Source organism: Chiloscyllium plagiosum, chromosome 27 (genome assembly GCF_004010195.1).
Source record: "Chiloscyllium plagiosum isolate BGI_BamShark_2017 chromosome 27, ASM401019v2, whole genome shotgun sequence".
Lineage (NCBI taxonomy): Eukaryota > Metazoa > Chordata > Chondrichthyes > Orectolobiformes > Hemiscylliidae > Chiloscyllium > Chiloscyllium plagiosum.
The window spans coordinates 45,166,290-45,183,131 of record NC_057736.1 but is presented as its reverse complement, the minus strand read 5'-3'; the positions used below and the strand labels follow the sequence as shown (position 1 = coordinate 45,183,131).

At 40.7% G+C, this 16,842-nt stretch overlaps 1 protein-coding gene across 7 annotated transcripts in view; it reads right to left on the bottom strand.

The window, feature by feature from the left end:
- LOC122563754 (adhesion G protein-coupled receptor B2-like) overlaps nucleotides 1-16,842 on the bottom strand; it is a 776,300-nt gene that overhangs the window by 425,906 nt on the left and 333,552 nt on the right. For all 7 annotated transcript variants that reach the window (XM_043717945.1, XM_043717942.1, XM_043717944.1 and 4 more), the window contains one exon: nucleotides 2,234-2,395. In XM_043717945.1, the coding sequence (XP_043573880.1) occupies nucleotides 2,234-2,395 (162 nt within the window). The remainder of the gene's footprint in view (nucleotides 1-2,233; nucleotides 2,396-16,842) is intronic.

Sequence of the window (16,842 nt, the reverse complement as noted above, 5' to 3'; positions counted from 1 at the left end):
AGCCCATGATGTTGTACCGAACATGACACCAAATTAAACTAATCCTTTCTGCCTGCCCTTTATCCATAACACCCCATTCCTTGCTTATTCAAGTGCTTATCTAAAAGCCCCTTAAATGCCTCTATTGTATCTGCATCCACCACCACCCCTGGTATCACGTTCGAGACACCTGCTACTCTCTGTGTAAAACAAAACTTGCCCCAACATCTCCTTTGAACCTTCCTCTCTCACCTTAAATGCATGTCCTCTAGTATTTTAACTCTTGGAAAAAGTTTCTGTTGTCAACCTTATCTATGCATCTCATAATTTTATTGATTTATATCAAGTCTTCCCTCCGTCTCCATTGCTCCAGAAAAAACAACCCGAGTTTTTCTAGTCTCTTCTTATAGCTCATAGTCTCTATTCCAGGCAGCATCCTGGTAAACCTCTTTTGCACCCTCTCCAAGGCCTCCACATCCTTCCCAATATGTGGCAACCAGAATTGAACACGAAGTGTGGCATAACCAAAGTCTTATAAAAACTGCAACATGACATCTTGACTTTTGTACTTCCTGATGAAGGGCTTATATCTGAATCATCAATTCCCCTGCTCCTCGGATGCTGCTTGACATGCTGTGCTTTTTCAGCAACATACTCTCGACTCTGATCTCCAACATCTGCAGTCCTCACTTTTTCCCTCTTTTACTCAATATCTCAACTAATAAAGGCAAACATGTCATATGCCTTCATTACATATAGATTGCCATAAATTGTGAGAACAAAATTGGATTGGTTGATGAATGTTGCTTGGTGTTAGTGTTCTCCTATTGTAATGATATTTTTGGTTATATTGTTGTTTTATTCATGGTTATAATTCATTTTGCTGCTTACAGTTCTAATGATTTGGAGATGCCGGTTTTGGACTGGAGTGTACAAAGTTAAAAATCACACAACACCAGATTATTGTCCAACAGATTTATTTGTAAGCGCTAGCTTTTGGAGCACTGCTCCTTCATTAGGTGGTTTGGAGTATAAGATCGTAAGATACAAAATTTACAGCTAAAGTTTATAGTGTGATGTAACTGAAATTCTGTATTGAAAAATACCTGGATTGTTTGTTAAGTCTCTCATGTTTTAGAATGAACATGTTGGTTTCAGTTCTTTCATATGTAAATTGCAGAGCATTTTTAAAAGTTACATTCTCAAGTGAACTTTAATAATTGGTGTCATGTCGGCCCAGATAATGCATTTTAAGGTGTGAGCTGCCCTGTGTGAGACTGTCTGTACCACAATGGTCAGACTGATCCTAATCTAAAAAAACAAATTTACAGAATCCCCCAGATAATGCATTTGAGGTGCAAGCTGCCCTGTGTGAATCTGTTTTTTAGATTAGAATCAGTCTGACCATCGTGGCACAGATAGACTCACACAGCTGGCTCACACCTTAAATGCATTATCTGGGGAATTCAGTAAATTTGGTTTTTAGATGAGAATCAGTCTGACCATCACGTCACAGACAGTCTCACACAGGGCAGCTCATATCTTAAATGTATTATCTGGGCCACCATGACACCAATTGTTAAAGTTCACTTAAGAATGTAACTTTTAAAGATGTTCTGCAATTTAAATATGAAAGAACTGAAACCAACATGTTAATTCTAAAAGATACGTGACTTACAAACAATCCAGGTCCTTTTCAATATATAATTTCAGTTACATCACACTGTAAACTTTTACTATAAACTTTGTGTCTTACGATCTTATACTCCAAACCATCTGAGGAAGGAGCAGTGCTTCGAAAACTAGTGCTTCCAAATAAACCTGTTGGACTATAACCTGGTGTTGTGTGATTTTTAACTTTGTACAGTTCTAATGTGATGAATGCTACATCCAACAATATTATTCAGAAATTGTATTATTGCTTAATTAAATGAAATATCTGAGGCATATGTTATTAAAATCAGAGCCCATTGTCAATCACGCAGCTTCAGAGCAAGACATTTCTCACTTGGACGGGACCCATAAGCAACTGTACTGTAAAACAAAAATTGTCCGAGTCATAGAACCTTACAGTAAAAGACAGCACTATTGTGTACAGATGCAGAGACCCTCACAGTATATAAGTTGTTGTTAATCACTAAGAATTGGAGAGACTATTTTATACAGTTTAAGTAGTTGTGTTATAGTCAATGACTGATATTAAGTATCAAATTTAGTGTGATAAGTTAATTGACTTAAGAATGAAGGAAATTACTTGAGCACTCTTGGTTGAAGCAATCCCGGGCCTCAGCCTGATGACCTTTACACTCTGTCCAACCATGGGTCGAGATGCATTTGCGAGTTCTCTGTTGAGTTCCATTTGAACATGTTACTGAACATCTGTTCCATGGACCCCAGTGCAGCCACTGTCCTTCAACTGTCAACAGATAAAAGGAAGATAAATTCCATGTTATTGCTTTTCTCGTCACTATGAGTAGGCCTGGTGTCCAATCTTACCACCGTATCCTTTCATGGAAGAGGGTGGGTCTTATGAAATGACAAATACTGTAAAGCTTTCACATGTGTAAAACGTAATAAATAAACTGTCCTTTCTCCACCAACCCCGCCCCCACCCCCCACTTCTCCATTTTCAAATACCTTCATCTCCAAATAAAACAGAATTCAAGGACAAAGATGAGTGAAGATCATCTGCAATAACTTGTCCTCTCACTTCGATTTTAACTTTCCTTGGTAGCACTGCCTGGGACACTTTGCTAAGGCCAAGAGATCATGTCTTGGACATAATTATAAGTGTGAATGAGTTTTCAATCTTCTGTTTTGTTAAACCAAGCCAACCTGTTTCAGCAGTTCTGCTGCTACTTGGAAGTTGTGCCTTAACCTAAAAAATACAAAGTCCATCCTGTTTGAAAAGTGAAAACTGGGCAGAAGACCGATTGATTCCCAGACCTGAGCTTCCTGATGAAGGGCTTTTGCCCAAAACGTTGATTGTACTGCTTCTCGGATGCTGCCTGACCTGCTGTGCGTTTCCAGCACCACACTCTGGACACTGACAATATGAGTATCAATTCAAGAACATCAAGCAAACATCCTTTACTTATAAACTCTCTTTTAATTTCCATTCAGTATAGAAAACTAATGTGCATGTATATTGAGTTCTCACATAAAATCCAAAGTGCTAGACAGGGAGTTACAGGTACATTTACTAGATCTTCCATATATTGGATCTCTCATTTGATCAAAGTTTGCTCTATATTCTAAAACAGCTAATCAGTCCTGCATGCTATTGAAGCAAAATAACAGAATAACCTAACAATGCAACTGCACAAAAGGCCATGCTATACAAAATGTTTGAGAAATTTTGTGTCGGACATGCTTCTATGTTGGAGCAGGAGAATTGACATTACGATTCCTGATGAAGCCATTACTGATGAAGGGCTTATGCCTGAAACATCAGTTCTCCTGTTCCTCGGATGCTGCCTAACCTGCTGTGCTTTTCCAGCACCACATTCTCAACTCTGATTTCCAGCATCTGCAGTCCTCACTTTCTGCTATGCTTCCGTGATGGCACAGTCAGGAACCTCCATGATACGATCAGCAGAATATGAAAGAGATTTGTTTTCAGAGTACTTGATTTCATTGTCAGTTTTAAAATACTTCATTTAAATAAGGAATAGTCTGGACTAATTCACAATTCAGGAGGGTACTCTTCGGATAAATCCAACCTATTTTAAAAAAAATAGAAATTCAACTGATGCCAGTTATATAGTTATAACTGTTCAATTTAATAACCCCAAAATTTGACTAGTTAAAACAAATAAAGAAATAAACTAAATATTTGATAGTTGTGGAATATTTGACATAAAAGGAAATAAAGAGAAGTGGGTAGACAGTTGCTTTGGTTAGTTGTGCAAAATGGGTTGCATCGCTTACAGCTGCCAGTTTCATATTTGACATTAAGTTGGCTTGTGGCCACGGAATCAAATATCACGTGCTGTACGTGATCAGCTATCATCTGTGTTGTACCATAGGTTAATTTTTCACACCAAGGTTTACTTTTATTTCGTGACAGGCAAATTATGATTGTTTATTTAGTGGATGTAGAAAAATCATTAGATCATGCAGAAGGTGTAATAGAGCAATATTTATTACTTTTGTTAAAAAAACAAAATCAGTTCCTGGAGTCTCAGCTGGGAAATGTGTTGCCTTTAATGACTTATATTCAGTATTATTCAGGTACTAAATTCAACTAATGGTGCTCACTGGAGTGTTCTCTAACAAACAAAATCATATTTTTAAAAAAATTAAAGGGAAATTAAAAGTATAATTCTGCACACAAAAGCACATGAACTCATATATTCAGGGTCCATATATTGTCACTGTAGACTGGTGAAAACCCAACATTCTCACAGAGAGTGCATAGGACCCATGACAATCTCACAATTGACCTACTAATCCACGAGGTTATGAAACACAGCAAATTGACTCTGGGGAGACAGGTTCTGCAAGGCTTTTTGCTCATGAAAAATATTGACAGTAAACTTAAACCCATGAAAATAGGCCTGAATAATCATTAACGTTTCTTATGTTGTTTGTGAGAAAATGACTGAGTATGGATAAATATATTTGACCATAGAGTCGGAGACAAAGTGAATAAACAGAACAGATGATATACTAAAGCAGATCATGGTTGTTTATGGTAAGCTATGCCGGAAATCAAATTAAAAAATGCTTCCTGTAACAAGGCTCATTAGAAAAGAGGACTTATTTTTCTTTATATATGGTAAGTTGACTGTGAGTGACTATCAGGGCCTTGAGATAACATTCACCAGACTAAAATTGATCAGGGTTGTTTATGATAAGCTAAGAATGAAAAACAGTACTTAGGGCAGTAGAGGCAGAGATCATTGCAGATTGAAACTAGTCATGGATATAAAATAATGATCTTGTCCAGCAGAAATCACTGATTCACCACACATCTGGCTAAAATGCTGGGCTTGAGCCTTTTATATGGATCCTGTTAGAAAATGCTTTGCAATACAGATAAATGTAGATTATATGTGTATATCATAATAAATATCTATCACAAAAAAAAGGAAATAAAGTACTGGTCACAATCAAAACACAATTCCCGTCTTGTAGTTTTACCCATAAACATTTAAGTAAATGTGCATCGCCACTAATAAAGTAGCGAAACCATATGTAAACTGTGCACTGTATATTATTTAATTTTTATACAGCAATCAATACAACTTACATGCCAGAATTTTCCAATTAGTCACATGTAACTCGTAGCTAAACTACTGGACGACTTAATTTGAGTGGTTGGGTAAATGAGCTCCATAGATAACATATTCCTGGCTCACCTTTTCATTGCTTACGAAAGAAACAGAGGTAAAAAATACTAGATCTCAGGGATACAAACACCATTGCATTTTCTTCCCTTCATTTTTCATTTGTAATACCCATGTCTTTTTTATTCTTTTCAGGGTAGATTTTCTCACATAATGATATTTGTTGCTGCAGATCAAGTCAGTGTCCTATGTTGTTTGAAAGGATCTGGGAGGATTAATACTTTTCTGAGAGCCGCGATTATATCATGGGGACTTGCTCAGAGTCTAACCAAGCCAAAACTGGAATAAGAGGGATCTGAAGCTAGAGACTGGGGAGATACTAAACAGTATTTACTGTGGAAAAGGACTTGGAAGATATAGAATGTAGGGAAATAGATGATGACATCTTGAAAAATGTTCATATTACAGAGGAGGAAGTGCTGGATGTCTTGAAACGCATAAAAGTGGATAACACCTCAGGACCTAATCAGGTGTACCCTAGAACTCTTTGGGAAGCTAGAGAAGTGATTACTGGGCCTGTTGCTGAGATATTTGGATCATCGATAGTCACAGGTGAGGTGCCGGAAGATTGGAGATTGGCTAATGTGGTGCCACTGATGGGCGGCACGGTGGCACAGTGGTTAGCACTGCTGCCTCACAGCGCCTGAGACCCGGGTTCAATTTCCGCCTCAGGCGACTAACTGTGTGGAGTTTGCACATTCTCCCTGTGTCTGCTTGGGTTTCCTCTGGGTGCTCCGGTTTCCTCCCACAAATCCAAAGATGTGCAGGTCAGGTGAACTGGCCATGCTAAATTGCCCGTAGTGTTAGGTAATGGGTAAATGTAGGGGTGTGGGTGGGTTGCGCTTCGGCGGGTCGGTGTGGACTTGTTGGGCCGAAGGGCCTGTTTCCACATTGTAATGTAATCTAATCTAATCTAAAAAAAAGGTGGTAAGGACAAGCCAGAGAACTGTAGATCAATGAGCCTGACATCAGTAGTGGGCAAGTTGTTGGAGGGAATCCTGACAGACAGGATGTACATTTATTTGGAAAGGCAAGGATTGATTAGGGATAGTCAACATGGCTTTGAGCGTGGGAAGTCGTGTCTCACAAACTTGATTGAGTTGTTCGAAGAAGTAACAAAGAGGATTGATGAGGGCAGAGCGGTAGATGTGATTTATATGGACTTCAGTCAGGTGTTCAACAAGGTTCCCCGTGGGAGACTGGTTTGCGAGGTTAGATCTCATGGAATACAGGAAGGACTAGCCATTTGGATACAGAACTGGCTCAAAGGTAGAAGATAGAGGGTGGTGGTGGAGGGTTTTTTTTCAGACTGGAGGCCTGTGACCAGTGGAGTGCCACAAGGATCGGTGCTGGGTCCACTACTTTTCATCATTTATATAAATGATTTGGATGTGAGCATAAGAGGTACAGTTAGTAAGTTTGCTGATGACGCCAAAATTGGAGGTGTAGTGGACAGCGAAGAAGGTTACCTCAAATTACAACAAGATCTTGATCAGATGAGCCAATGGGGTGAGAAGTGGCAGATGGAGTTTAATTTAGATAAATGCAATGTGCTGCATTTTGGGAAACAAATTTTAGCAGGACCTGTACATTTAATGGTAAGGTCTTAGGGAGCATTACTGAACAAAGAGACCTTGGAGTGCAGCTTCATAGCTCATTGAAAGTGGAGTTGCAGGTAGATAGGATAGAGAAGAAGGTATTTGGTATGCTTTCCTTTAATGGTCAGAGTATTGAGTGTAGGAGTTGGGAGGTCATGTTGTGGCTGTACAGAACATTGGTTAGGCCACTGTTGGAATATTGCGTGCAATTCTGGTCTCCTTCCTATCGGAAAGATGTTGTGAAACTTGAAAGTGTTCAGAAAAGATTTACAAGGATGTTACCAGCGTTGGAGGATTTGAGCTATAGAGAGAGGCTGATTAGGCTAGGGCTGTTTTCCCTGGAGCTTTGGAGGCTGAGGTTTATAGAGGTTTATAAAATCATGAGGGGCATGGATAGGATAAATAGACAAGGTCTTTTCGCTGGGGTGGGTGAGTCCAGAACTAGAGGGCATAGGTTTAGGATGAGAGGGGAAAGATATAAAAGAGACCAAAGGGACAGCTTTTTCATGCAGATGGTGGTACATGTATGGAATGAGCTGCGATAGCGTGGAGACTAGTACATTTAAAAGGCATCTGGGTAGGTATATGAATAGGAAGGGTTTGGAGGGATATGGGACAGGTGTTGGCAGTGGGACTAGATTGGGTTGGAATATTTGGTCGGCATGGACAAGTTGGACCGAAGTGTCTGTTTCCGTGCTGTACATCTCTATGACTCTATAACAGTTTCTGTGGTAATTAGGCCATATTCAAGTAATCTGTAAATAGTTTCAGTAATGCAATAACTTCCACCTTATCAGTGAACAAGACACTTTTGTTACACCAGAAAGGTTGCTATCCTCATCCATTTTGGGTTTGATCAGACATAAATGTTAACTCTGTTTCTCCCCCTACAGATCAGCCAGAATTGCTGAGTTTCTTCATCACTTTCTGCTGTTATTCAAGATAAACAGTTACTGCTGATTGCTGATTACAGCAAATTCCACAGACCATGTAGCAACACTGAATACAAAAGAGTACTTCAGATAACGTCTCAGAAAGGATTTTAGACCTGATAAAAGCCGTATAGGGACAAAAGAATTGTGTAATCTCCAAGAGAGAGGAAAAAGTGCATTACGAAATAGTCAATGGTCTGTGGGAGCAGTCTGTGTTCAGCCAGCAAGCTGATAAAACACTGAGGATTGCACAAGTCAAAATCAATAAAATCAACCCTTGTACAAAAGGGTAAAATCTTGAATGGCACAGTAATTCAGATTGAAAATGAACACATTACACCTCCAATTGCAAATACAATGAAGCAAGACTGAGAAAATTAAACTCAGGGTTACAAGAGGCAACCTAATATTCCAGAAACAGAGAGACAAGAAAATCACTCTCAGAGCCATTTAAAGCAAATAAGCATTGGCAATTTAAGGTAATACTTGATTCTGGTCTAACACAAATATATTTGGGAGACAAGGAGAATGCAACAGGAGTCTTAGTGAATCTCCAAAGCACAGAAAAATCTTCCTTTTGGCTGGGTCCCTTGGAGAAAACAGCCATTATAGCCATAATGCATAAAAAGATTCTCTAATGCAGCAGTTAAACATACAAAAACCTTGATTACTGCAGCATAAAAACCTTCAAAGACGATAAAATACATGATCACATTTGGAACCTACGGCATCAGGAGTAGTATTGGCAGAAGTCTTAATATTAGAAACAAATCTTGAGGCATATCATATACCTGGATAGTAAGGCAGAAGCTGAACCTTTCTGTACCAAATTGGAAATAGAGGTGCTGATGATATTACTTATCAGCGGATAAATAAAACATCAGGAAAATTCAATGAGATGCTGCAAGCTTTTGACAATAATTTCAAGCTCAGAACAATAAAAATTCTTTGAAGGGCAAGATTCAAAACAAGAGTGCAATATGAATTTATAGATATTTCATTCATAATCTCTACAGGATTGTGAAGAGTTATGACTACAGTGACTTAAAATCAGAGTCCATAAAAGATTGGATTGTTATTGTTTACCTGATAGAATCATAGAATCCCGACAGTGTGGAAACAGGCCATTCAGCCCAACAGGGTCCACACCGACCCTCTGAAGAGTCACCGACCCAAGCACCTAACCTACATATTCCTGGATGCTATGGGCAATTTAGCATGGCCAATTCACCTAACATGCACATCTTTAGATTGTGGGAGGAAACCAGAGCACCCAGAGAAAACTCGCACAGACACAGGGCGAGTGTGCAAACTCCACACAGACAGTCGCCCGAGGATGGAATTATGCCTGTATCACTGGCGCTGTGAGGCAGTAGTGCTAACCATTGAGCCACCGTGTCACCCCATGATGATTGTGTTAGATTTATTACAGAATACAAAACTATTCAGATGGTGAGTGAAGCAGAGTTCCAGAAGCAAATCCTAAGAAGCAATTCTAAGAGGAAAAGATAAAATGTGGCACAGGCAAGGAATAAAATCACAAAGGCAATGCAGTGGATTGGCAGACATTGGAAACTATAATTCTTGCTAACTCTGTGGAACAAAGACCCCTCACAGATGCGAACAATGTCCAGGTTTAAAAACTAAATGCTTTCACTGAAGAACACTTTTAGAAAAATGCCAAAGCAGGACACAGCCAAAGCAAAGTTCCAAAGAACTACACACAATGAAATAAATGAAGTTGAATAGTCTCCAACAGAAGATGAACTTAAAGGCATGCAGACGTTTATGTCATTGGAAATATTACAAACATCAAGTTAGACATGGGATCAAATTTCATAGTATTATCAGATACTGAGCTTTAGTTGACAAAGTACTGCTGTAGCCAGCAGACGTTAAACGACAGGATCTGAGGTAATTACACAATGTTATGTCACTCTCCAACATATGGACAGGAAATACTAAAATATATTTAAAAACTTTACAGACAAGAAATTTCTTTCCTGAATAGAAGGGTGGGTGTTGACTTCAATCTTTATCCCAATTTGTTTAAAAGGTTAGAAAAGTTAAAAAACAAAGAGAATATTACCTGAGGAAAAAATGTTCACCTTTTTATGCACATAGGAAACTATTGCATCCCTTAATGAAACATATTGTAAACCAACTTATACAGGGAACATGAATGGAGTCCAGTTCAGGTCATGAAACCAAAAGTGTAATTTTCAGCCGTGGTCTACATACCAAAGAAGAACAATATTATTCCAATTTGCATTGACCTTGCACACGTCTAGAATGCGGTCGCGACGGAAATGTATCCAATGTCTCGTTAAACTGCCCAAGAATAGTTTTGCCTAAACTAACTGGTTTCACAATTAGTGCAATTGGTGATTGATGAACATTTACTACTTAATTTTGTTTTTTTTTTAATTCATTTATAGGATTATGGGCATCACTGGCTAGGCCAGCATTCATTGGCTGTCCCTAATTGCCCAGAGAGCAGTTGAGAGTCAACCACATCACTGTAGGTCTGGAGTCACATGTAGACCAGACCCAGTAAGAACAGCAATTTCCTTTCCTACAGGACATTAGTGAACAAGAAAGTCTTTTCTCCAATAAATGGCAATAGTTTTGTGGTCATCAGTAGACCCTTAATTCCAGACTATTTTTTATTGATTCCAAATTCCATCATCTGCCTGGTGTGATTTGAACTTGGGTGCCCAGAATATCAGGAGGAAGCGAGGACTTCAGATGCTGGAGATCAGAGTCGAGAGTGCAATGCTGGAAAAGCACAGCAGGTCAGGCAGCATCCGAGGAACAGGAAAATCAACATTCCTGGTGAAAGGCTTATGCCAAAAATGTCAGTTCTCCTGCTCCTCGGATGCTGTCTGACCTGCTGTGCCCAGAATATTATCTAGGCCATCATCTCCCTGTTCTTCCCCAACTGTTTTAATAAATTACTATTTGGAATTGCATCTGCCTCAGAAATATTTCACAGAAAGTTACCCAACCTAGTTGCATTATGGTGGATCCTCAGAAGACTAAGGTATCGCTAAATTCCCAAACTCCAAAGTTAATCTAGGTTCTTCAAAGATTATTGCACATGATGAATCGGCTGGCAGTTTTTTGCCGAGCCTAAGAACTTAGAGGATGGCGCTCTAAGTTTAAACTGTATAAGTTAAGACATCTTGAAGCTTTATGTATATCTTTTGCTATGCTGTAACTGATGTGTAAATTGCAATAAAGGTCACCTGATTCCTCACCCGACGACTCGGACTCTCACTGAAAATATGAGATCTAACAGCGTTCCAATACCTTTCCTAATTATGAGCTGTACCTGCATAGTAACTTTTTTTGATTCAGGTACTGGAAAATCTCGATACTTCTGCAGATTAGCCTTTTGCCATCATTCTCCATTTAAGTAATACTCTGAAGAGGTGGATGGGTAGATTGCTTGGACTTCCACATACACCCAACATGATATTCCTCTCGGACCTCCACCCACGCATGTCAACTTCAGAGAAACTTAATCAGGGATGCCTCAGCAAAATCTTTCGATTTCAAGGGCAAGATAAAATTCCAATATCAGTGTCCTCTGACAGTTCAACATCTGCAGGATTGAGACACTAGTTACTGTCAATTAATTGCACTGAGTGCATCACATTATCAATAAGGTTGACACAAGACTTCCAAATCAAGTTCTCGATTTCAAAATTCATCATGATTAGAATACACTTCAAGGACATTCCCAAAGCCTTTCTGAGAAAAATACAATATCCCACCTACTTACAGGAATATATGGCAAAAGAATTCCCAAACTGGGTAAGAGGAATCTGTGAAAGTGCCAGCAAACTTGAGAATCTTTGAAGCAATATGTTTCCAGGAGTAGTCAGATGAGTGTCGCAAACCAGTCTATTATATATCATGAGCATTATCTGATGCAGAAACACCTTTTGTTGTGATTGAGAAGAGAACTCTCTTTGCTCTCTCTCACAAGGCCTAATGAGAGATTTTCATGTCTTTGATCTGAAACTGGGTAATTATCACAGACTTTTAATTTCTCTACTGCATGAGAAGGAAATTGCAAGAATGCTTCGAAGAGTACTAAGATTTCAACTTCACTTCCTCATTCACATGCAAATGAGTCTCTAGTGCAGAAGAAACTTTAGATATATTCTCCAGAGTGATGGCTGATAGCCTGAACAGTTGCAGTGTAGACTTCATTTTCTGGCCAGTCCACTGTGCACACTGGCCAGAAAAATAGGCTTAGTCACATTCAATATGTATGTTTTGCAATCTGCCAATAATGTACCAAGAGTATGCCACATCAAAGGTCCAGTAGGTATGGCTATGAAACATTTTCAAACACAAGAATCATGTAACCATTGTTGATGTGATGAATGATGAATCATCAGGATTTTCAGCGGACATTATGGGAAGCTGCACTAAGGATACTTGGGAATTACCAAGTGCAGGACCGCTGATCAATCATCAATCATGGCCTGGGGTCTCTAAGGAGTTGTCAGAAATGTGCCATCCAAAATCCAGAACAAAGAGAATCTCGAACTCCATCAAATTCCATCCCAGAACATGGATATAGATTTTTATAGATTAGATTCCCTACAGTGTGGAAACAGGCCCTTCGGCCCAACCAGTCCACACAGACCCTCCGGAGAGTAACCCACCCAGACCGATTTCCCTCTGACTAATGCACCTAACACTACAGGCAATTTGGCATAGCCAATTCACCTGACCTGCACATCTTTGGACAGTGGGAGGAAACCGGAGCGCCCGGAGGAAAACCATGCAGACACGGGGAGAATGTGCAAACTCCACACAGATAGTCGCCCAAAGTTGGAATCGAACCTGGGACCCTAGTGCTGTGAGGCAGCAGTGCTAACCATTGAGCCACCGTGCTGCCCCGGTTTGCTCTTTGTTTGTTTGCACTTGATGGAAGGCTGACATCACCATCATCAAGTAAGTTTCTTAATGGACTGAGGTTATGAAGTAGCATATGATAATTAATGAGCAGTTATTTGAGTCTTTCACAATACAGGACATTCTGCTCTGGTCATTTCGAACACGCCACAATTTGTCACTCAAATCAAGTTCTGGACTTAAGAATGCCACAAGCTCACTGCAGTACCCACAAGTTAGTGGAAAGGTCAAATGTGGTATCAGAACAGTTAAATCACACACAGAATAATTATAAAATTTAAATTTTATATTTAACTTTACACTGGACCAGTTTAAATTTGGTCTAGTATCATCAGATCTACTGACAGGCAGGAAGCTGAGGTCTCAGAGTGAGCCCAACTATTGAAGATTATGGCACTGGCACAGGAGGCCCATCTGCTCTAGACAGGCCACATTCTTTGTTTTCTCTCTCCATTTTGTCTCCTTCTTTACTTCATCTTCCTGACATCACGGGGAGGTTGAAGCAGTGTGACAGTGACCAGAACGGGGACTCCTGGCATCGTAGGCCTGATACGTGAACTCCTGGAGTTGGTGATGGGCAGTCAGCTTCAACGGAGCAGAGATTCCTGGCTGCAGTAAGCCCGGAGCAGGGACCTTGCAGAGACCTTGCATTTAACACTAGAGTTGCGTTTTGGACCCTAGCTGATGAAGATGAACTCTATTTAAGTACTTTTTATTCATTTGGTCCTCAAAATGGCACTGGATTGTGGTAATAGAACATGTGTCACTGTATCTTCCTAGGTATATGTGATAATAGCTCATACCCTCTCAGTTCCTTATCCTGGTGAAGATGTTATTTCCGCACTTCATGATCAACATAGAAACATGGGAAACATAGAACTGTACAGCACAGAAACAGGCACTTTGGCCCACAATGTTGTGCCAAACATGATGCCAGATTAAAGTCTTCCCTTCTGCCTACTCATCGTCCATATCCCTCCATTTCTCGCTTATTCATGTGCCTATCTAAAAGCCCCGTAAATGCACCTATTGTATCTGTCTACACTACTACCACTGGCAGCAAGTTCTATCACCTGCCATTCTCTGTAAAAAACATGTCCTGCACATCTCCTTTGAACTTTCACCCTCTGACCTTAAATGCATGCCCTCTAGTAATTAGACATTTCAAATCTGGGAAAAAGATTCTGATTGTCAATCCTACCCATGCATCTCATAATTTTATAAACTTCGATTAGGTCTCCCCTCAGCCTCCACCACTCCAGAGAAAACAACTTCAATTTGTCCAGCCTGTCCTTATACCTCATACCCTCTATTCCAGGCATCAATCTGGTATACCTCCTCTGTACCATCTCCAAAGCCTCCACATCCTTCCTATCATGTGGCAACTAGAATTGAACATACTAGTCTAAGTGCAGCATAACCATTTTGCAGCAGCAGCGGGAGCAGTGAGATGAAGAGTCAGGGGACTGCCAGGAAGGCAAACTTCCCTCTAAAAGGACTTACCTTGAGAGCCAGCTGCGTCCATTTTCAGCAACAGCGGAAGCATGAGAGCAAAGACCTGGGGGCTGCGCCGGGAAGGTACGTCAATCCTTTAAAAACTCACCTTGTGTATAGGTGGAGTGTTCGCTGAGCAGCATGAGACATGGGACGGCTGAGTAAGTGAGGTAATATATCTGGGCGGTTGCTTCATCTGAGCCACTACTTAGTCAGCGTGTCCCACCCATCCTCATCCTCTAACCAAAACAAAAGGTTCTGTGAGCAGGATTGGCAAGGTTACTAGTTTTTTTTCAATAGTCTCTTTGGGAATTCAGAACAGTGGGAATGGATGTAAGGGCAGCTGAATACTACTCCTGTAGATGTGGGAGGTAAGGGTCACCACTAGTGTCCCCACTGACTTCATCCGCGGGAAGTGTACCCAACTCAGCTCCTCCAAAACCGGGTTAGGGAACTGGAGCTGGAGCAGGATGAACTTTGGATCGTGTTGGAGGCTGAGGGGATAATTAAAAGGAGTAACAGGGAGGTAGTCACACCTCAGGTACATGAAAAAGGCAGGTGGAAAGGGAACAAGCAGATAGTGCAGGGATCCCCTGTGGCCATTCCCTCCAATAACAAGTCTGCTGTTTTGGATACTGTTGGGGGTCACTTACCGGGGTAAGCTATGGGATACTGGTCTCTGGCACAGAGTCTGTCATTGTTGCTCAGAAGGGAAGGGGGGAGAGGAGTAGACCAATTGTCATTGGGGAGTCCATAGTGAGAGGGACAGACAGGAGGTTCTGTGGGAACAAGAGAGAGTCGCTGTTGATGTGTTTCCTCCCAGGTGCAAGGGTCCATGAGGTCTCACATCATGTTTTCAGGATCCTAAAGTGGGAGGGAAGTGGACCCAAATCGTGGTCCACATAGGTGATAGATATAAGACAGATGTCAGTGGTAGGTCATTACTTAGAGAGTAGTAAGGGTGGAGATGCACTGCATGCAACAGCAGTAGACCTGCCAACGTTTAGGGCATTTAAATGGTCATTGGATAAACATATGGATAATAATGGAATAGTGTAAGTTAGATGGGCTTCAGATTAGTATTACCGGTCGTCGCAACATCAAGAGCCAAAGTGCTGTAATGTTCTATGTTCTTTAACCAAAGATTTTAAAGCTGCAACATCACTTCCTGACTCTTGTACTCAATGCTCTGATCAATAAAGGCAAGCATGCCACTGCTCCATCACTCGACCACTGCCTTCCTGCCTAACAGGTGCATACCTATCAAGGACACATAGTAGCTGTTCCTTGAACAAGCTCCACATTTCAGCTGTGCCCAAACCCTGCAGCTTTCCTCCCCACCCTATGCATCCTAAATCTTGTCTAATCACATCATAATTGCTTTTTCCCCAGCTATAATGCTCGCCTTGTAGTACATACCTATCTCTTTCCATTGCTAAAGTAAACGGAACCGAATTGTGATCACTATCACCAAAGTGCTCACCTACCTCCAAATCTAACACCTGGCCTGGTTCATTACCTAGTTACCAAATCCAATGTGGCTTCACCTCTTGTTGGCCTATCTAAATACTGTGTACTTCTGCACACATTGGACAAAAACTGACCCATCTGAAGTACTCAAACTACACCATTTCCAGCCAATATTTGGAAAGTTAAAGTCACTCAGAACAACTACCCCTGTTGCTTTCGCTCCTATCCAAAATCATCTTTGCAACCTTTTCCTCTACATCACTGTAACTATTCAGAGGCCTGCAGCAAATCCCCAACAGGGTGACCTCTCCTTTCCTGTTTCTAACCTCAACCCACACTACTTCAGTAGACGTGTTGTCATCAAATGTCCTCTCTGCCACCATAATACTGTCCTTAACTAACTTTGCTACACCTCTCCCTCTTTTACCACCTACCCTGTTCTTACTGAAACATCTAAACTCCAGAACCTGTAATAACCATTCCTGTCCCTGGTCTGTCAATGTCTCCGAAATGGCCAAAAATCAAAGTCCCAGGTACTAATCATGCTGAAAGTTCACTCATCTTATTCCGGATGCTCCTGGCCTTTCAAATAGACACACTTCAAACCATTTTGCTGCCTGCTGGTACACTCTTGCGACCTTGAAACTTTATTTATGTCCTCACTACTCTCGATCTCCTGTACACTGGAACTGCAATTTAGGTTCCTATCCCCCTGATGAAATAGTTTAAGTCTGCCCAAAGAGCATTAGCAAATTCCTCCCCTCCCCCCACCCCCCCCACAGGAGATTGGTACCCTACTGGTTCAGGTGTAGACCACCATGTTTGTAGATGTCCATATACTTTCCCTTAACACATTATCTCTCAAAGTGCAACGCTTCACATTTGCCCTGATTAAATTCCATCTGCCATTTCTCCACCCATATCTGCAACAGATCTACATCCTGTTCTATCCTTTAACAACCTTCTAAACTATCCACAAGTTCCCCGATCTTTGTGCAACAAGGACAGATTAGAAGGGGACTTATATACAGGCAGGGAAATTTGCTCGAGCTGCTCAGGAGGATTTAAACTAGTAAGGTGTGT